The sequence below is a fragment of the Panulirus ornatus genome, chromosome 18 (assembly GCF_036320965.1).
Source record: "Panulirus ornatus isolate Po-2019 chromosome 18, ASM3632096v1, whole genome shotgun sequence".
NCBI classification, from domain to species: Eukaryota; Metazoa; Arthropoda; class Malacostraca; order Decapoda; family Palinuridae; genus Panulirus; species Panulirus ornatus.
The window spans coordinates 19,863,938-19,885,539 of NC_092241.1; the positions used below are offsets into that span (position 1 = coordinate 19,863,938).

At 45.6% G+C, this 21,602-nt stretch overlaps 1 protein-coding gene across 1 annotated transcript; it reads right to left on the reverse strand.

Moving 5' to 3' along the window:
* Nucleotides 1-8,062: 8,062 nt before the first annotated feature.
* On the reverse strand, nt 8,063-20,912 carry LOC139754929 (uncharacterized). The gene is made up of 8 exons (XM_071672749.1): nt 20,779-20,912; nt 19,328-19,486; nt 17,069-17,189; nt 12,634-16,163; nt 11,175-11,886; nt 10,254-10,350; nt 8,940-9,056; nt 8,063-8,201 (listed from the first exon to the last, which is right to left on the reverse strand). The coding sequence occupies exons 1-8, from the start codon at nt 20,821-20,823 to the stop codon at nt 8,162-8,164; spliced, it is 4,821 nt and encodes a 1,606-aa protein (XP_071528850.1). The 5' UTR covers nt 20,824-20,912; the 3' UTR covers nt 8,063-8,161.
* Between the last annotated feature and the right edge of the window lie 690 nt (nt 20,913-21,602).

Genomic DNA, 21,602 nt, shown 5'->3' on the forward strand with positions numbered 1-21,602 from the left:
TCAAATTATCTTTTATTATTTCTAATTGTCTGTTGTCAGTGAGCTCAGATCTCCAGCTCAGATCACCAGCTCAGATCCCCGGCTCAGATCTCCAGCTCAGATCTCCAGCTCAGATCACCAGCTCAGATCCCCGGCTCAGATCCCCAGCTCAGATCTCCAGCTCAAATCCCCAACTCAGATCTCCAGCTCAGATCACCAGCTCAGATCACCAGCTCAGATCCCCGGCTCAGATCTCCAGGTCAGATCACCAGCTCAGATCCCCGGCTCAGATCCCCAGCTCAGATCTCCAGCTCAAATCCCCAACTCAGATCTCCAGCTCAGATCACCAGCTCAGATCACCAGCTCAGATCCCCAGCTCAGATCCCCAGCTCAGATCTCCAGCTCAGATCCCCAGCTCAGATCTCCAGCTCAGATCACCAGCTCAGATCGCCAGCTCAGATCCCCAGCTCAGATCACCAGCTCAGATCGCCAGCTCAGATCCCCAGCTCAGATCTCCAGGTCAGATCTCCAGCTTAGATCTCCAGCTCAGATCACCAGCTCAGATCCCCAGCTCAGATCCCCAGCTCAGATCTCTAACTCAGATCCCCAGCTCAGATCCCCAGCTCAGATCTCCAGCTCAGATCACCAGCTCAGATCCCAGCTCAGATCCCCGGCTCAGATCCCCAGCTCAGATCTCCAACTCAGATCCCCAGCTCAGATCCCCAGCTCAGATCTCCAGCTCAGATCACCAGCTCAGATCCCCAGCTCAGATCCCCAGCTCAGATCTCCAGTTCAGATCACCAGGTCAGATCTCCAGCTCTGATTTCCACGTCAGATCTCCACGTCAGATCTCCACGTCAGATCTCCACGTCAGATCTTCAGCTCAGATCTCCAGCTCAGATCCCAGGTCAGATCTCCAGCTCAGATCCCAGGTCAGATCTCCAGCTCAGATCCCAGGTCAGATCTCCAGCTCAGATCCCAGGTCAGATCTCCAGCTCAGATCCCAGGTCAGATCTCCAGCTCAGATCCCAGGTCAGATCTCCAGCTCAGATCCCAGGTCAGATCTCCAGCTCAAACCCAGGTCAGATCTCCAGCTCAGATCTCCAGCTCAGATCTCCTTCTCTGTTAGTTTGTATATATTTGTATTGCTTCTGTTATTTTCAGTTATTCATTGATCCTGACAATATATATTCATGTGTTAATTTTTGAGAGAAAGAAAAAATGATAATAATCCTTCTATCCTCATTCTATATTTTCTCTTATTGTCATTGTCATTTGGCTCTTATTTGTCATGAAACTTCAGTGGTTAATGTCCCTCAGCTTCACTGCTCATCAAATCAACTAAGGATGAGAGGGCAGCTAGATTTCAGTTTAAGTAATGCAACATAGATAAAGCTACTATCCTGTCTTATGTATTGGGGAAAAGCTTAGAAATCTCCAACCATGAACTGCTATTCATCTCTGTTATACTCAGACAGATGTGAATAGAAAATGGACTTCAGATGGATATGGAAAACCACATTCGCATCCACTACAATTTTTTCTTGATATGAGGCCTCCATAGCTAGCCTAGCATAATGCATACGGAAAAATCAAAAGAAAGAAATAGATTTATTGAAAGGTTTGAATGTTCTTGATTCATACTATGCTGGAAATTAGACATGTATGTAAGAATGGCTGGAAATGCATGTGATACAGGGGCCATGCGAAAATGTAAAGACTTTCACAAGCAAGTAGAAATGTGCCTGTGCACGATAGAGAGCGCTCACACGACAGTGACCTGTCTGCAGGATAAAGCTATTATAAGAAGGGTGTTTCTATTCTCGATATATGGCTCTTATACGAAGAGCCACAAATAACTACACACACACACACACACACACACACACCCACACACAGCGCTGGTGGCTGATTCATGTGAGAAACTGCAGAAGCTGGTGACTGAGTTTGGTAAAGTGTGTGGAAGAAGAAAGTTAAGAGTAAATGTGAATAAGAGCAAGGTTATTAGGTACAGTAGGGTTGAGGGTCAAGTCAATTGGGAGGTGAGTTTGAATGGAGAAAAACTGGAGGAAGTGGAGTGTTTTAGATATCTGGGAGTGGATCTGGCAGCGGATGAAACCATGGAAGCGGAAGTGGATCATAGGGTGAGGGAGGGGGCGAAAATTCTGGGGGCCTTGAAGAATGTGTGGAAGTCGAGAACATTATCTCGGAAAGCAAAAATGGCTATGTTTGAAGGAATAGTGGTTCCAACAACGTTGTATGGTTGCGAGGCGTGGGCTATGGTTAGAGTTGTGTGCAGGAGGATGGATGTGCTGGAAATGAGATGTTTGAGGACAATGTGTGGTGTGATGTGGTTTGATCGAGTGAGTAACGTAAGGGTAAGAGAGATGTGTGGAAACAAAAAGAGCGTGGTTGAGAGAGCAGAAGAGGGTGTTTTGAAGTGGTTTGGGCACATGGAGAGAATGAGTGAGGAAAGATTGACCAAGAGGATATATGTGTCGGAGGTGGAGGGAACGAGGAGAAGAGGGAGACCAAATTGGAGGTGGAAAGATGGAGTGAAAAAGATTTTGTGTGATCGGGGCCTGAACATGCAGGAGGGTGAAAGGAGGGCAAGGAATAGAGTGAATTGGAGCGATGTGGTATACCGGGGTTGACGTGCTGTCAGTGGATTGAATCAAGGCATGTGAAGCGTCTGGGGTAAACCATGGAAAGCTGTGTAGGTATGTATATTTGCGTGTGTGGACGTATGTATATACATGTGTTTAGGGGGGGGGGGGTTGGGCCATTTCTTTCGTCTGTTTCCTTGCGCTACCTCGCAAACGCGGGAGACAGCGACAAAGTATAATAAATAAAAAATATAATATATATATATCTTTCTTTTTCATTTCTTTCAAACTATTCGCCATTTCCCGCGTTAGCGAGGTAGCGTTAAGAACAGAGAACTGGGCCTTTGAGGGAATATCCTCACCTGGCCCCCTTCTCTGTTCCTTATTTTGGAAAAAAAGAAAAAAAAAAGAAAAAAAAAAAAAAAATATATATATATATATATATATATATATATATATATATATATATATATATATATATATATATATATATATATATATATATATATATATATATATATATATATATATATATATATATATATATATGTATATATATATATATATATATATATATATATATATTTTTTTTTTTTTTTTTTATACTATTCGCCATTTCCCGCGATAGCGAGGTAGCATCAAGAACAGAGGACTGGGCCTCTGAGGGAATATCCTCACCTGGCCCTCTTCTCTGTTGCTTCTTTTTGGGAAAAAAAAAAAGAAAAAAAAAAAACGAGAGGGGAGGATTTCCAGCCCCCCGCTCCCTTCCCTTTTAGTCGCCTTCTACGACACGCAGGGAATACGTGGGAAGTATTCTTTCTCCCCTATCCCCAGGGGTAATATTTATATATATATATATATATATATATATATATATATATATATATATATATATATATATATATATATATATTCTGTTTCCCATTTTAGAAAGTTAATACAAGGAGGGGAGGATTTCCGGCCCCCCGCTCCCGTCCCCCCAGGAGAGACTGTGTACAGAATGGAAAAAGGTGAGAACAATGGAAGTAAGGGGAGTGGGGGAGGAATGGGATGTATTTAGGGAATCAGTGATGGATTGCGCAAAAGATGCTTGTGGCATAAGAAGAGTGGGAGGTGGGCTGTTTAGAAAGGGTAGTGAGTGGTGGGATGAAGAAGTAAGAGTATTAGTGAAAGAGAAGAGAGAGGCATTTGGACGATTTTTGCAGGGAAAAAATGCAATTGAGTGGGAGAAGTATAAAAGAAAGAGACAGGAGGTCAAGAGAAAGGTGCAAGAGGTGAAAAAAAGGGCAAATGAGAGTTGGGGTGAGAGACTATCAGTAAATTTTAGGGAGAATAAAAAGATGTTCTGGAAGGAGGTAAATAGGGTGCGTAAGACAAGGGAGCAAATGGGGACTTCAGTGAAGGGCGTAAATGGGGAGGTGATAACAAGTAGTGGTGATGTGAGAAGGAGATGGAATGAGTATTTTGAAGGTTTGTTGAATGTGTCTGATGACAGAGTGGCAGATATAGGGTGTTTGGGTCGAGGTGGTGTGCAAAGTGAGAGGGTTAGGGAAAATGATTTGGTAAACAGAGAAGAGGTAGTAAAAGCTTTGCGGAAGATGAAAGCCGGCAAGGCAGCAGGTTTAGATGGTATTGCAGTGGAATTTATTAAAAAAGGGGGTGACTGTATTGTTGACTGGTTGGTAAGGTTATTTAATGTATGTATGACTCATGGTGAGGTGCCTGAGGATTGGCGGAATGCGTGCATAGTGCCATTGTACAAAGGCAAAGGGGATAAGAGTGAGTGCTCAAATTACAGAGGTATAAGTTTGTTGAGTATTCCTGGTAAATTATATGGGAGGGTATTGATTGAGAGGGTGAAGGCATGTACAGAGCATCAGATTGGGGAAGAGCAGTGCGGTTTCAGAAGTGGTAGAGGATGTGTGGATCAGGTGTTTGCTTTGAAGAATGTATGTGAGAAATACTTAGAAAAGCAAATGGATTTGTATGTAGCATTTATGGATCTGGAGAAGGCATATGATAGAGTTGATAGAGATGCTCTGTGGAAGGTATTAAGAATATATGGTGTGGGAGGCAAGTTGTTAGAAGCAGTGAAAAGTTTTTATCGAGGATGTAAGGCATGTGTACGTGTAGGAAGAGAGGAAAGTGATTGGTTCTCAGTGAATGTAGGTTTGCGGCAGGGGTGTGTGATGTCTCCATGGTTGTTTAATTTGTTTATGGATGGGGTTGTTAGGGAGGTAAATGCAAGAGTCCTGGAAAGAGGGGCAAGTATGAAGTCTGTTGGGGATGAGAGATCTTGGGAAGTGAGTCAGTTGTTGTTCGCTGATGATACAGCGCTGGTGGCTGATTCATGTGAGAAACTGCAGAAGCTGGTGACTGAGTTTGGTAAAGTGTGTGGAAGAAGAAAGTTAAGAGTAAATGTGAATAAGAGCAAGGTTATTAGGTACAGTAGGGTTGAGGGTCAAGTCAATTGGGAGGTGAGTTTGAATGGAGAAAAACTGGAGGAAGTGAAGTGTTTTAGATATCTGGGAGTGGATCTGTCAGCGGATGGAACCATGGAAGCGGAAGTGGATCATAGGGTGGGGGAGGGGGCGAAAATTTTGGGAGCCTTGAAAAATGTGTGGAAGTCGAGAACATTATCTCGGAAAGCAAAAATGGGTATGTTTGAAGGAATAGTGGTTCCAACAATGTTGTATGGTTGCGAGGCGTGGGCTATGGATAGAGTTGTGCGCAGGAGGATGGATGTGCTGGAAATGAGATGTTTGAGGACAATGTGTGGTGTGAGGTGGTTTGATCGAGTAAGTAACGTAAGGGTAAGAGAGATGTGTGGAAGTAGGAAGAGCGTGGTTGAGAGAGCAGAGGAGGGTGTTTTGAAGTGGTTTGGGCACATGGAGAGAATGAGTGAGGAAAGATAGACCAAGAGGATATATGTGTCGGAGGTGGAGGGAACGAGGAGAAGAGGGAGACCAAATTGGAGGTGGAGGGATGGAGTGAAAAAGATTTTGTGTGATCGGGGCCTGAACATGCAGGAGGGTGAAAGGAGGGCAAGGAATAGAGTGAATTGGAGCGATGTGGTATACAGGGGTTGACGTGCTGTCAGTGGATTGAATCAGGGCATGTGAGGCGTCTGGGGTAAACCATGGAAAGCTGTGTAGGTATGTATATTTGCGTGTGTGGACGTGTGTATGTACATGTGTATGGGGGGGGGTTGGGCCATTTCTTTCGTCTGTTTCCTTGCGCTACCTCGCAAACGCGGGAGACAGCGATAAAAAAAAAGAAAAATATATACATATATATTGATTGAGAGGGTGAAGGCATGTACAGAGCATCAGATTGGGGAAGAGCAGTGTGGTTTCAGAAGTGGTAGAGGATGTGTGGATCAGGTGTTTGCTTTGAAGAATGTATGTGAGAAATACTTAGAAAAGCAAATGGATTTGTATGTAGCATTTATGGATCTGGAGAAGGCATATGATAGAGTTGATAGAGATGCTCTGTGGAAGGTATTAAGAATATATGGTGTGGGAGGCAAGTTGTTAGAAGCAGTGAAAAGTTCTTATCGAGGATGTAAGGCATGTGTACGTGTAGGAAGAGAGGAAAGTGATTGGTTCTCAGTGAATGTAGGTTTGCGGCAGGGGTGTGTGATGTCTCCATGGTTGTTTAATTTGTTTATGGATGGGGTTGTTAGGGAGGTGAATGCAAGAGTTTTGGAAAGAGGGGCAAGTATGCAGTCTGTTGGGGATGAGAGAGCTTGTGTACATGTGTATATATGTATATGTCTGTGTGTGTATATATATGTGTACATTGAGATGTATAGGTATGTATATTTGCGTGTGTGAACGTGTATGTATATATATGTGTATGTGGGCGGGTTGGGCCATTCTTTCGTCACTTTCCTTGCGCTACCTCGCTAACGCGGGAGACAGCGACAAAGCATAATAAATAAATAAATAAATAAATATATATATATATATATATATATATATATATATATATATATATATATATATATATATATATATATATATATATATATCACCCAATTGATCAGTTTCCTATTTATAGATCTACCCACATCCATACTTTTCCGATGATTTGAATTCCAGTTGCAAATTTGTAGAGCAGTTTTCCTACCCAATTACGGGCCTCAAGGACTGCAGTTCGGAAATGTCTTCTTTCGTTTATATAGTTTATATCAAATTAATGAGAAAAATTTAGTACGCTTGAGATATCTATTGCATTTGAAGTAGCATAAGATAACAAAGGGATGATTTCCTTATATAAGAATATGTACATGAACATGGAGGGTTATTATCAAAGACTGTCTAGTTGTGTCAAGATTATGGATTTGGTTCATCCTTCCATCTTAACCTTCTAATATTTCTTCTGGTACATACATTTCTTCAAGCTCTCGGGCTGCTCGTCAATGTTTATCATTTGTGAGCCTCAAGGCATCATGTCATTTGTGATTCTTCTTCTCTGAGTAACCCTGAGGCTCTGATCGAGTCTGGTGTCTCTTGCGACTCTTGTAGTCTGCATCACCTTTAGATTAGGATGTCCTGTGTCCTCCTGCGACACTGAAAGTGAAACTCAGAGGGAAGCTGTCATGTATATTGATCATGCTGCTACTGTAATACACCAGTATACATAGGTAAATGAAAGCCATAGGCTAACGATAAGGTGGCCACTAGGGACTCACATCCCTTACAGAAAATCAGTATTGGATGACTGTAGTGACTAGAAGGGATTCCATATAGCGTTTAGAAAGAGCTGCAAATAGTAAATGGTTGAAACTGTACAAATATAAAGACAAAACACAGGACTAACATCTAGACGGAAGTTAGTGCTGTTGTTTTGAGATATGGAAGAGTTGAAATGAAAGTGAAAGGATTTAATCTGATAACAAATAATTAAGAACAAATATGGAGATAAGATCGTTTAATCATGGGAGTTAGGCCATGCTGAGAGAATAAAGCGGTTAGCAATCAGTTACTGAAAGAACGAGATGCTGAAGATTATGGCCAAGGTTTGTGAATGGATCAAGACAGACTATGCATACAAACGTTGGGTTGGCAGCCAGATGGAGGAAGAAGTGTGGATACCAAATAGAATATAACTAGACGATCTAATGTGACATAGGTAAAATACTTGGCACAAGCCTGAAATTAGTAGAAAAGTCTCATCGCTACTTTTTGGGCCACTAGAGGTCTTACGAGCATTACGTAATCATGAATGAAGTGAACAGAACTTCACTTTGGTCGAACGAGAGCTAGGAAAGTCTATCATAATTTACAGGGAAACAAATAGTTGCCAGACGTTCTGGGAGGATCTGGGTCAAGCAGGTCATCAACGCTAGGAACTTCTGGCAGGAGAGAAGCAGAGGTCATCGAGAGTAGACAACTTGTAGGTCAGTGATTGTTGCAGATGTGGTCCCAGAACAGGTACAGCTGATAATGTTTAGCCTGTGGGCAATGACCGACGATAGACTTGTCCACTAGATGACCGGAAATGGCCAAGTGCAGGTTCGGTATCAAGCAGCAGTCTTCAGATGGATCAGCCAAGCGCAGTCAGGCAACGAACTACCCTCGAATGACGATGGCGTTCCTCTCACAGGCGTACCTGATCATGGTAACAAGAGACAATTAGAGTCTCGAATATAGAATGACCTTTTTATTTTACCAGCAGTTCTGGTGTCATTTTGAAAAAACATGTTCTTTCTTTTTTTATTCATTTTTCTTATTTTTTTCTTTTTTTTTTTGTGTGTGTGTTTTGCTCGCATTGGACCTAATTTCTGCAATCATGCGTCCTTTTTTTCATATTTCTGTGTACTGTTCACAATTACAGTGTCATAACTTCGCTTTTTCCATTTATCTATTACTCTATTATCATAAAGTAAACTTTAAACATTTTTTGATAACATTTTACTTAAATTCTTGTTGTGGATTCTGGTTATTCTAGCCTAGCATCTATTGAAGAATGATTCACTTTCAGTACCAGACACCATCACGTCTCACCTCCACCATGGAACATACCAGGCCATCTCACTCCAGCTCTGGCACACACCAGATAATCTCACTCTCCCCCTGGCACATACTAGGCCATCTGATTCCCGCCCTGCCACACACAAGGCATGTGACTCCCGCCCTAGCACATACCAGGGCAAACCAACCAACCAACCCCCCCCCATGCCAGATACTAGAGCAACTCAACCCCACCTTACCAGGGTGTCTCGCCTCTACTGCGCCAGACAGCAGGGAGTCTCACCTCTACCGTGCCAGACACCGGTGTATCTCACTCCTACCATGCCACACACCAGAGCACCTCACCCCTACCGTGTTATGCACCAGGGCATCTCACCTCCTATCGTAGCTGCACTGTTCATCGTTCCAGTTATAATCCTTGTCTTTGTCCATCTCGACGCAGTCTTCATTTTCGAATAGTATCACACCATTGTTTGGTTCGCCTTCGTCCCACCTGAAATAGAAAGCAAAAAATGAAGTGGAATTAGCAAGGTGATAGGAGCAGGAACTGTAACCAGAATGAAGAGAAACATCGAAATATAAAGCAGGACCTTCGAAATTTGTTCTTTTATTGACCATTCTTTGCTAATAATATGGCGCATGATTCAGGTAGAGACAGTTTGATAGGAACAAAACGTATGATATTGATAGGAGCGAAGACAGTGAACGGCATAATGTCCAGGGCATTACGAAAAATATTATTATGATAAAATCTGATATATTCATTTGTGAAAAAAAGATAAACACATCGTCGTATATGTATATATTTTGAGTATATACTAAGAACGTATCAAGACCGGATGAAGGAGCAGGACACTGGGATAAGGACGGCAAGGTCGGAATAGAGGGGAGAGGGTCGGGATGAATGGAAGAAGTTTGGAACAGAATGGACAGGGACAGGATATAGGTGAGAGAGGGAATGGGATGAAAGGTTGCATACTGAGAAATAAAAAGAAGTGAAGTCAAGGAAGATTGCTTGCCCATCTGTATATTATATGATATGAGAAAACCGTGTAATTCAACGTCATGAGCCTAGTGAGGAAACAGCGACCAAGTCAATAAGACATGTAAGAATACGTCTCTTGTGAGAGATCTGATCAATAAGCGCTTATGTACCTCTTGTGGGAGATGCCCACCATGAAACATGCTGCTTGTACCCGTGCTTGATGATTAAGCAATAATTATGTCTTAATTCGTACACGTCGTTGATGATAAAGAAATATATGTTCAATATGCATAAAATGTTAACAGTACAGCACATAGCTAATCATACTATCTTTATTACGGTGTTAATGATAGGACACGCAAGCCTGTACTTCTTGTTAAAAGGCCAGCAACGTACTTCTTTAGAGAAACACAGATAGTAAGACAAGCAAGTGTGCACTTTTTGTGGAAGACTGAATTAGTAAGACAAGCATGCATGTGTTCTTTCTGGGAGATGCTCACAGTAAGCCAGACAAGCACGTACTATATGAGAGATGGTGATGGGAAGATGAATAAGTATATACTCCTTTTATAAGGCAACGACAAAAATTCAAAAAGGCATTCAGTGCATTACAGTGCTTCTTGTAAGGATTGTTAGTAATAAGACAAAGAAGCATGGGTCATGCCTCTGGTGGGAAATGAAATAATAAAAGAAGCCAATGCGTACTTCTTGAAGGAGACGAGGCTCTTATCGGAGTCCCATATGAAGGTACCTTCCTTCCCTAGGTCGTTGAGACCGATCCAGGTGCTGTCAGTCAGCCGACCTGCAGGAGGGACGGGAATAAGGGTTAGAAGCAGAATCTTTGGATCATTGGCTCTAAAGATGGTTATGATGGTGGCTCAGTGTGACACTTTCCCTACCTACACTGGTACAGCAGCCTTAGTCATACACCTGCATCTAGAAACACTTATCAACACTCGTCATACACCTGTATCTAGAAACATTCTTCAACACTCGTCATACACCTGTATCTAGAAACACTTATCACCACTCGTCATTCACCTGCATCTAGAAACATTCATCAACGCCTGTTATGCACCTGAATCTAGAAACGCTCTTCAACACTCTCGTCCGCCGTCATCTAGTTACACTCATGCATCTAGAAACATCCATCAACACTCGTCATACATGTGCATTTAGAAACGCTCTTCAACACTCATCATCCTCCGTCATCTAGAAACACTCTCCAACACTAGTCATACACCTGCATCAAGAAACACTTTTTAACGCTCGTCATACACGTGCATCTAGAAACATTTTTCAACACTTGTCATTCACCTGCGTCTAGAAACACTCACCAACACTTGTCATACAATCATAGCTAGACAACTGTAGGAGCTGTACAACAGTCGTCAACCATCTGCATCTCTCTAGTAACTATTAGTCAGCTACATGTAGGAAATACCCTCCACTAGCCATCATCTCCCTCCATCACTGCCTACGTACCCACCTCCCTCTGTTTACCTGTGATCTAACTCCTCATAATCAGACATCAGCCAGCAGGTACCGGCCGACCTTCTCACCTTCTGGTCTCTGCGAACATATCCCTCCCATCCCAGGCCTGAAGGAACCAACCCACACACTTACTTTTAACAAAGTTGAACTCGGTCAGGTTGGTGATCTTAACGTAGGCGCCGTTGATACTCGCACAGTAGTCTCTTCCCTCCTGCCAGCTTCCTGTTCTCTTTGTGGTAAAGTGATAGCAAGACGAGCTGAAGAGCTCCCATCCAGCAGGGCATACAAGAGATATGGTTGTTGTTCTTGTGGTAGGAACGGTCGTTGGCAATGTCTTGGTTGTGGTGTCGGAAGCTTCTTCTGTTGCATCAGTCTCCTGAGCAACAGCATTGCCTGCACCAGCTTGACCCTGGACGTTGTTGCCACAATCAGGATTAACTGGCGCCTCGTCTGTGTGGCCGGAAGTTGGTGATACTGTGGCCACAGTGGTCGGCGGTTCTTTTGAAAGACCTCCAGTTGACCCACTACCACCAGGAACTTGGGTTGAGCCACTACCACCAGGAACTTGGGTTGATCCACTACCACCAGGAACTTGGGTTGAGCCACTACCACCAGGAACTTGGGTTGAGCCACTACCACCAGGAACTTGGGTTGAGCCACTACCACCAGGAACTTGGGTTGAGCCACTACCACCAGGAACTTGGGTTGAGCCACTACCACCAGGAACTTGGGTTGAGCCACTACCACCAGGAACTTGGGTTGAGCCACTACCACCAGGAACTTGGGTTGAGCCACTTGGTTGGCTACAGGACTTGGGTTGGGACCCAGGAACCTTGGGTTGACCCTACCAAGGAATTGGGTGTTGAGCCCTACTACCACCAGGAACTTGGTTGAGCCACTACCACCAGGAACTTGGGTTGAGGCCGCTACCACCAGGAACAGTGGTGAGCCGCTACCACCAGGAACTTGGGTTGAGCCCCACTACCACCAGGAACTTGGGTTGAGCCGCTCCACCCAGGAACTTGGGTTGAGCCACTACCACCAGGGACTCTTGGGTTGAGCCACTACCACCAGGGAACTTTGGGTTGAGCCGCTGCCACCAGGGAAATTGGGTTGAGGCCCGCTACCACTAGGGAACATGGGTGGAGCCGCTACCACCAGGAACTTGGGTTGAGCCACTATCACCAGGAACTAGTGTCGAGCCACTAACTCCAGGATCCTTGGGTTGAGCCTCTACCACCAGGAACTTGGGTCGAGCCACTACCACCAGGAACTTGGGTTGACCCTCATGCCACTAGGGAACTTGGTTGACCCACTGCACCAGGAACATGGGTTGAGCCGCTACCACTAGGAACTTGGGTTGACCCACTGCGGCCAGCAACCTTGGGTTGAGCCACTTACCTACACAGGAACTTGGTCGAGCCACTACCGCCAGGGACTTGGGTCGAGCCACTGCCTCAGGAACTTGGTTGAGCCACTACCTCCAGAACTTGGGTAGAGGCCACTGCCGCCAGGAACTTGGGTTGAGCCTCTAACCCTCCAGGAACTTGGGGTAGACCCACTACACCAGGAAACTTGGTTGAGCCACTACACCAGGAACTTGGGTCGAGCCACTGCCACAGGATACTGGGTGAGCCACTACCTCCAGGAACTTGGGTAGAGCCCACTGCCGCCAGGAACTGGGGTTGAGGCCACTACCACCTGGAAACTTGGGTTGAGCCACACTGCCACCAGGTACTTGGGTTGATCCATTACCTTTCCAGTACTTGGGTTGACCACATTCCACCAGGTACTTGTGTTGAGCCACATCCACTGAGGGATACTTGAGTTGATCCGCTACCCCCCGGAACTTGGTTGGCCCCACTACCACCAGGAACTTGGGTTGAGCTACTACCTCCAGGACTTGGGTAGAGCCGCTGCCGCCAGGAACTTGGGTTGAACCACTACCACCTGGAACTTGGGTAGAGCCACTGCCACTAGGAACTTGGGATGAGCCACTATCACCAGGGACTCGGGTCGAGCCACTACCAACAGGAACTTGGGTCGAACCGCTACCTCCAGGAACTTGAGTTGAGCCACTACCACCAGGAACTTGGGTTGAGCCACTAACACCAGGAACTTGGGTTGAGCCGCTGCCACCAGGAACTTGGGTTGAGCCGCTACCACTAGGAACTTGGGTGGAGCCGCTACCACCAGGAACTTGGGTTGAGCCACTACCACCAGGAACTTGTGTCGAGCCACTAACACCAGGAACTTGGGTTGAGCCACTACCACCAGGAACTTGGGTCGAGCCACTACCACCAGGAACTTGGGTTGAGCCGCTACCACTAGGAACTTGGGTTGACCCACTGCCGCCAGCAACTTGGGTTGAGCCACTACCACCAGGAACTTGAGTCGAGCCACTACCACCAGGAACTTGGGTTGAGCCACTGCCGCCAGGAACTTGGGTCGAGCCACTGCCACCAGGAACTTGGGTTGAGCCACTACCTCCAGGAACTTGGGTTGACCCACTACCACCAGGAACTTGGGTTGAGCCACTACCACCAGGAACTTGGGTCGAGCCACTGCCACCAGGAACTTGGGTTGAGCCACTACCTCCAGGAACTTGGGTAGAGCCACTGCCGCCAGGAACTTGGGTTGAGCCACTACCACTAGGAACTTGAGATGAGCCACTTCCACCAGGAACTTGGGTCGAGCCACTACTGACAGAAACTTGGGTTGAGCCACTACCACCAGGTACTTGGGTTGAACCATTACCTTCAGTAACTTGGGTTGAACCACTTCCACCAGGTACTTGTGTTGAGCCACTACCACTGGGAACTTGAGTTGATCCGCTACCCCCAGGAACTTGGGTTGGCCCACTACCACCAGGAGCTTGGGTTGAGCTACTACCTCCAGGAACTTGGGTAGAGCCGCTGCCGCCAGGAACTTGGGTTGAACCACTACCACCTGGAACTTGGGTTGAGCCACTGCCACTAGGAACTTGGGATGAGCCACTATCACCAGGGACTCGGGTCGAGCCACTACCAACAGGAACTTGGGTCGAACCGCTACCTCCAGGAACTTGAGTTGAGCCACTCCCACCAGGTACTTGTGTTGAGCCACTACCACCAGGAACTTGGGTTGATCCGTTACCACCAGGAACTTGGGTTGTGCCAGTATCACCAGGAACTTGGGTTGACCCACTGCCACTAGGAACTTGAGATGAGCCACTTCCACCAGGAACTTGAGTAGAGCCACTGCCGCCAGGAACTTGGGTTGACCCACTACCACCAGGAACTTGGGTTGACCCACTGCCACTAGGAACTTGAGATGAGCCACTTCCACCAGGAACTTGGGTTGTGCCAGTACCACCAGGAACTTGGGTTGACCCACTGCCACTAGGAACTTGAGATGAGCCACTTCCACCAGGAACTTGAGTTGAGCCACTGCCGCCAGGAACTTGGGTTGAGCCACTGCCGCCTGGAGCTTGGGTTGACTCACTGCCGCCAGGAACTTGGGTTGAGCCACTACCACCAGGAACTTGGGTCGAGCCACTGCCGCCAGGAACTTGGGTTGACCCACTACCACTAGGAACTTGGGTTGAGCCACTACCACCAGTAACATGGGTTGAACCACTGCCACTAGGAACTTGAGTTGAGCCACTGCCGCCAGGAACTTGGGTTGACCCACTACCACCAGGAACTTGGGTCGAGCCACTACCACCAGGAACTTGGGTCGAGCCACTGCCACCAGGAACTTGGGTTGAGCCACTACCACCAGGAACTTGGGTAGAGCCACTGCCGCCAGGAACTTGGGTTGACCCACTACCACCAGGAACTTGGGTTGAGCCACTACCACCAGTAACATGGGTTGAACCACTGCCACTAGGAACTTGAGTTGAGCCACTGCCGCCAGGAACTTGGGTTGAGCCACTACCACCAGGAACTTGGGTTGACCCACTACCACCAGGAACTTGGGTCGAGCCACTACCACCAGGAACTTGGGTCGAGCCACTGCCTCCCGGAACTTGAGTTGAGCCACTACCTCCAGGAACTTTGGTTGAGCCACTACCTCCAGGAACTTGGGTAGAGCCACTGCCGCCAGGAACTTGGGTTGACCCACTACCACCAGGAACTTGGGTCGAGCCACTACCACCAGGAACTTGGGTCGAGCCACTGCCACCAGGAACTTGGGTTGACCCACTACCACCAGGAACTTGGGTAGAGCCACTGCCGCCAGGAACTTGGGTTGACCCACTACCACCAGGAACTTGGGTTGAGCCACTGCCACTAGGAACTTGAGATGAGCCACTTCCACCAGGAACTTGGGTCGAGCCACTACTACCAGGAACTTGGGTTGAACCACTACCACCAGGTACTTGGGTTGAGCCACTACCACCAGTAACATGGGTTGAACCACTGCCACTAGGAACTTGAGTTGAGCCACTGCCGCCAGGAACTTTGGTTGACTCACTGCCGCCAGGAACTTGGGTTGAGCCACTACCACCAGCAACTTGGGTCGAACCACTAACAACAGGAACCTGGGTTGAGCCACTACCACCAGGAACTTTTGTTGAACCATTACCACCAGTAACTTGAGTTGAGCCACTGCCGCCAGGAACTTGGGTTGAGCCACTACCACCAGGAACTTGGGTTGAGCCACTGACGCCAGGTACTTGGGTTGCGCCAGTACCACCAGAAACTTGGGTCGAGCCACTGCCACCAGGAACTCGGGTTGAGCCACTGCCACTAGGAACTTGGGTTGAGCCAGTGCCACCGGAAACTTGGGTTGAGCCACTGCCACTAGGAACTTCAGTTGAACCACTTGCTGCAGGACCCTTGGTTGAGCTGCTCCCTCCAGGAACTTTGGTTGAGCCACTACCACCGGGAATATGGGTTGAACCACTACCACCAGGAACTTTGGTTGAGCCACTAACGCCAGGTACTTGAGTTGAGCCGCTACCACCAGGAACTTGAGTTGAGCCAGTACCACTAGGAACTTGGGTTAAGCCACTACCACCAGAAACTTGGGTTGAGCCAGTACCACCAGGAACTTGGGTTGAGCCAGTACCACCAGAACCTTGGGTTGAGCCTCCATGACAAGCCTCATTATGCATTAGTATTTGCAGAAGATGGAAATCTGTGGATGTGAAGGAATGCTTCGTGAGGTACTGGAGACACGCTAGAGCGAACAGAGTTGATAGTTATATAAACAGACCACAAATTTTTCCCTGACCTACTGTAATACCATGCTATCTGTCATCATGTATGACTGAGACTAGTAAATGAAGTAGGTATAGGAACTGGCTGAAGGTAAACATCAGTTGACAAACCTATTAGTTGTACGATTGTTGAGAGGTGGCAAGCGACGATACATAGCCTTGTAGTGACTGGTAGAGATAAAGGAAAGGAGACTTGACTGGGTGGAGATGATGGGGTTAAGTTAACCCCTACTGACCTATCCAGCGTTGATGGTTAGAAACAAAGACTAGGTGATAACCTAGTTAGATGTGATGGGTAATGACAGAAAGAGAGAATTACGTGGGTGTTGCTATTGGATGTAGGAAGGCGAAAAGTGATCAATCTTACCAGTGGCTCTGCACTGACTGACCTGAATAGTAGCTGTGTAGTAACTGACCTACGTACGAGGGTAAGTGCCCAACCTGTCTACAAGTCCCGGATTCGGGCAGAGAACTTATACGTAAGTGCAGTGGTAATGAGAGTTTTTAATGCAATTAGCAAGCAGGTGACTGTCTTGTCATGTGATCATAGTTATAGGTACAAGGCAGGTAACTCATCCAGCTGGCAGCGTTGTGCATAAGCTGAGGGGTATTGAATCACCTGGTTAACTAGACTGAATAAGTGGAGGGAACAAGTGACTGAAGTGGTGAGTAGTGGCCATAGGTAAAGGGCAAGCGATTTCTGTGACCTGTAATGTTAGTAGATATCAGAACCAAACGACTTCCTTGGCTAGAATTGTTTGGTGACAGCAAAGTCCCGTGACTCACAGTTGGTGGTGTTTATTACAGAGGACACGTGACTGACCTGGCTGGTCTTCAATGAGGGAGCAGTTCAGCTGACCATCCAGGTCATATTCCAGCTTCAACATGACACCATATTCAGCCAGACGATCCTCTCGCTTGTACACCGATCCGGCCACTGATGTCTGCAAGAGGACACAGTTCAGACTTCTCATTTGACTTGATGACCAGCACTAACCACCTCCTGCTGACACACCTCACTCTATCACGACACTGATCAGACCTCTGACCTGGACTGATGACTAGAACTAACCAGCTCCTGCTGATATGCCTCACTCTACCGCTGTTCCGAAGTTCAGTTAACCAGCAGTTATTACTTCTTACTAACAAGATATACTCAATTTATAAAAGTTACCAGTATGCAATAAGGAAACCCACATTATGAATAAAGAAAGTGTAAGATGAGACAAAGATCTGATCCACAATGGATCATGGTCAAATTTGGAGAGTCTTGAGTTACTTCATCACCCTGAGCCATCACCGTGTTACCCTGACGTGAACCCGTATGTTACTGTCCAGCAAACTTAACCAGAAGCTCGTTTAGCATCAAAATGATGAAGATCTTGTATAAGGAAGCTGGTTATGTGAGTGGATGTAGTCTTTGATGGTTGATATTAGGGTAATGATCGACTCTAGGAAGACTCATGGAAACACTGAACATTTTAGAGTCTCATGGACCAGATACCATGGAATATTACTATTTATACTCAAATAAAGTAGAGAGACCCTACAAATCTGGTAAGACCATCTATACTCAAGGAGAGTGGAGAGACCCTACACATTCGGTATGGAGTAGACGACTGGTGATGTAATATGAATCTTTAGGAAGAACACAGCTGTTGCCTTAGAACGCGAACATCAACACATAATTTGCAAAATTCTGAGGATGTTAATTTGTAAATTGTTTTGCAGATAAGAACTACATAGATGGTGAGCTGGCTTTCGTGCAGAAGGGATACATCACACAAGTCCCCTTGACTCTGGTAAAAGTGTAAGCAGCATCTTGATAATGAGAAATATGTTGGTAGATTCTGTATTCGTAGACTTCTTTCGGTGAAAATTAATATATTCGTTCAGAGAAAATGCTTATACAAGTTGCATTGTTAGTATGGTGTCTGGAAAGGTGATGAGATCTTATTAAGAAAAGACAGAAACAACATCAGAGGCTGTCTTTTTCTTTTTTACTTTTTTAGACGAATAAATGTTAAATCTAAGTTCCTAAGAGTCCAGTGTTGAGACCACCGCTGTAATTGGTATATATAAAGGGATTGCCTGAAGATATCAACCCACAGCTTAACATTTCTGGTAATGAGACCAAACTACAATGTGAAGTACAGAGCACTAAAGAGTGCAAGACATTGCAAAAAGGCTCGGACAAAATTAAAAGATGAAAAGAAAGGCTGACAGAATTCCTCCCAAACAAACGCACTGTATTGAACATGATAAAGAGTGAGAGCAGACCAGATCGGGTGTGTCGTATTGGTGGAAACATTCAAGAAGAATAAGCTTATGAGAGGGACTTTAAAGATTTCAAAACTATTATCGAAAAAATCACATCAAGAGGATAACGAGAGCATCCAACTATATCTTGGTCAGGACTTAACAGAAGAGGATTAAGATAATGGTTGTAAAGTATTTTTATCTTGAGCTAAAACATACATCAACTGCTGAGTTTCTTCACTTGAAATGAAAAATAGAAACGTTGAAGAAGATCCGTTGTAATGCAATGAGAGCAGTGCTGGAATTTCTTGAAGCGAGTTTCTAAAGGGGAAGGGAAGTCCTCTTGTCTATCCAAGAGGATGAAAGGATGAGAAGGAAACAGAATTGATTTCTCGAAGGCATAGGTTACAAGGGACCGATGAAACCAGAAAATCTAACAGGGATGAGACTGAATGTCAGGCTGGATGTGAAGAACCATTTCGTCAGGATCAAAGTGGTTGTCGTGCAGAATCCAGCCGAGCAAAGGGAAAGTTGGTGTAGGTAACGTTTGGTTATTCTGTAGTTCTACGATAGAAATATTAGATAGAGAACTGATACATATGAAGCTTCCTCTCCCTAAAGAAACTCTCTCTCTCTCTCTCTCTCTCTCTCTCTCTCTCTCTCTCTCTCTCTCTCTCTCTCTCTCTCTCTCTCTCTCTCTCTCTCTCTCTCTCTCTCTCTCTCTCTCTCTCTCTCTATATATATATATATATATATATATATATATATATCTCACGCACACAGGCTACCAGCAGAAGCTATCATAAAGGTAGAGTAACCTTACGTTCAGTTGTTGCTGACATGGAGAGGAGCAGTTGACGTGAGGGAAGCCGCTGGAGAAGTCTATCGTGATGGTATCTTGACACTGGAGCAGCTGGTCGTCACCTGAGCCCAGCTGTCGACCTACGAGAGACACCTGGCTCACCACGCCACCACGGACCACCTGAACCAAACATTAACCGATACAAAAATCAACATCTGATAATCACAGCACAAACATACGCCTGCTTAGCCTTCAGATGATCAACCAGATTATTACTTGCAATCCCATCTAACCTCGCATGTGACGCACTTGAAAAAATATATTTAATTTTTCAACCAAGATATGATCAATATAAAATACCTACTGGATTTTTTGCTCACTTTGAGAATTTAAGTATGTCACAGGTGTCTCACCGTCTTATTGAAACATACGTGACATTTCTCTGTTATACTTTTTTAACTTTCAATTGGCAAATACCGATTTATAAATGAATTTGCTCATCAAATTTTGGAGTTAATGATACTGAATCTATTAAATGAGAAACTGGAGTTTGAACACAGAGCAAGACGAAAATTGAGTTTTGTCCTGACTTAAGTGTCTTTTTTTCTTCTTTAAATTGACACTAATTACAGTTATTGATCCCTCTGACAAGCTCAAGCCTTTTGAAATAGAGTGTTAGGTGTTACTTGGTGGTGATGGACTTACCTCTTAAAGGATGAAAGATTACCCGTCTAAAAATGATACATAGAAAAATAAAGAGCTGTAAGGCCTAGTTTGAGAAGGAAGAATGCAAAAGAGGAATTAGCTATACCGGATGTAAGTTAACGTTGAGGTTGAAAGTGAATTAGCATTATCAAAAGCAAGGGTTCAGAACAACGAGGCCCTTCAGTACGAAGAGCTATGATATAAGTCTTGGTCTATGTTTGTCGCCGAGGTAAAAGTCAGGCTCTGGGTGAGGGAGCTGGAGCACCACTTAAACTTGTTACGAAGTTGTCTTGGCCTTACCGCTTAGTGGAAGACAAGTACTGGCCTAAGCTGGGTGCTGAGCTACCTACCTGACCAGGGGGACCAAGAAGACCAAGTACTGGTCTAGGCTGGGTGCTGGACTGCCTACCGTGGCCACGGAGACTAAGACAACCAGGTACTAGTCTAGGCTGGGTGCTGGGCAACCTACCGTGGGGAAGGAGACCAAGAAGACCAAAAACTGGTATAGGTTGGGTGCTTGGATGCCTACCGTGGCTAGGAGGACCAAGAGGACCGGGTACTGCTCTAGGCTGGGTGCTAGGCTACCTACCTGGCCAGGGGAACTAGGACAACCAGGTACTGGTCTAGGCTGGCTGCTGGGCTTCCTACCTAGCCAGGGAGACCAAGAGGACCAAGCACTGGCCTAGGCTGGGTGCTGGGATGCCAACCGTGGTCAGGGAGGCCAGGCCTATCAGGTACTGGTCTAGGTTGAGAGCTGGACTACTTACCGTGGCTAAGGAGACCAGGAGGGCCAGCTGATGAGCCGTCACCATCCTGCCAGCTTCACAGCGAATGTTGGAACGAACACCCCGAGCCTGGCCTTATATATCACTGAGGTACCCCATCACCCCGCCCCACACACACCTGCTGTAACCCTCGCATCACTACCACCGCCATCCTCACTGCCCCTACCAACCCACAACCCACAATTCCCTCACTACCACCACCATCCACCCACCTCTCTTACCACCTCCACCATTTCATCTCCCTCACTACCACCACCCCCAACCACGCTCCCCAACACCAATTACTTGCCATCACTGAACAAACTGATGAGAGCAATTCGTATCCTGTCATTTGTCCACATTCATTTGATTTTTTCCCCTTCTGAACGCAGCTGTGTAATCCAAATCATGTACAAATAGTCATATATGTTTGAGGCATTGAAACGATTACTGAATTACTACTTGTATTGAAAAAAAAGTAAGATATGTCGGATGCTTCACAAATATGATAACTCTAATAACAATATTCCTTAAAGTGATGATACAAAATCCTACCATGATGAAATATTTCAAAGATACGATAATGCAATGATGCATATAAAAGAAGTGTGATACACGTCTTGGTCTTTCCTTGAAAATCATTGGTAACTAAAGATATTCCTCTAACATAGTGATGTCCCATGGTGGCTCACGCTGCTGCCTCATCCAAAGTCTAGCTTACAGGGACGGACGCCATAATAAGCTCCTCCCTCTTTATAACCAATGACGTGAGATGAAATTATTTACTTTATTTCTTTATCGAGTTGGCGGGCACCAAAATGCCATTT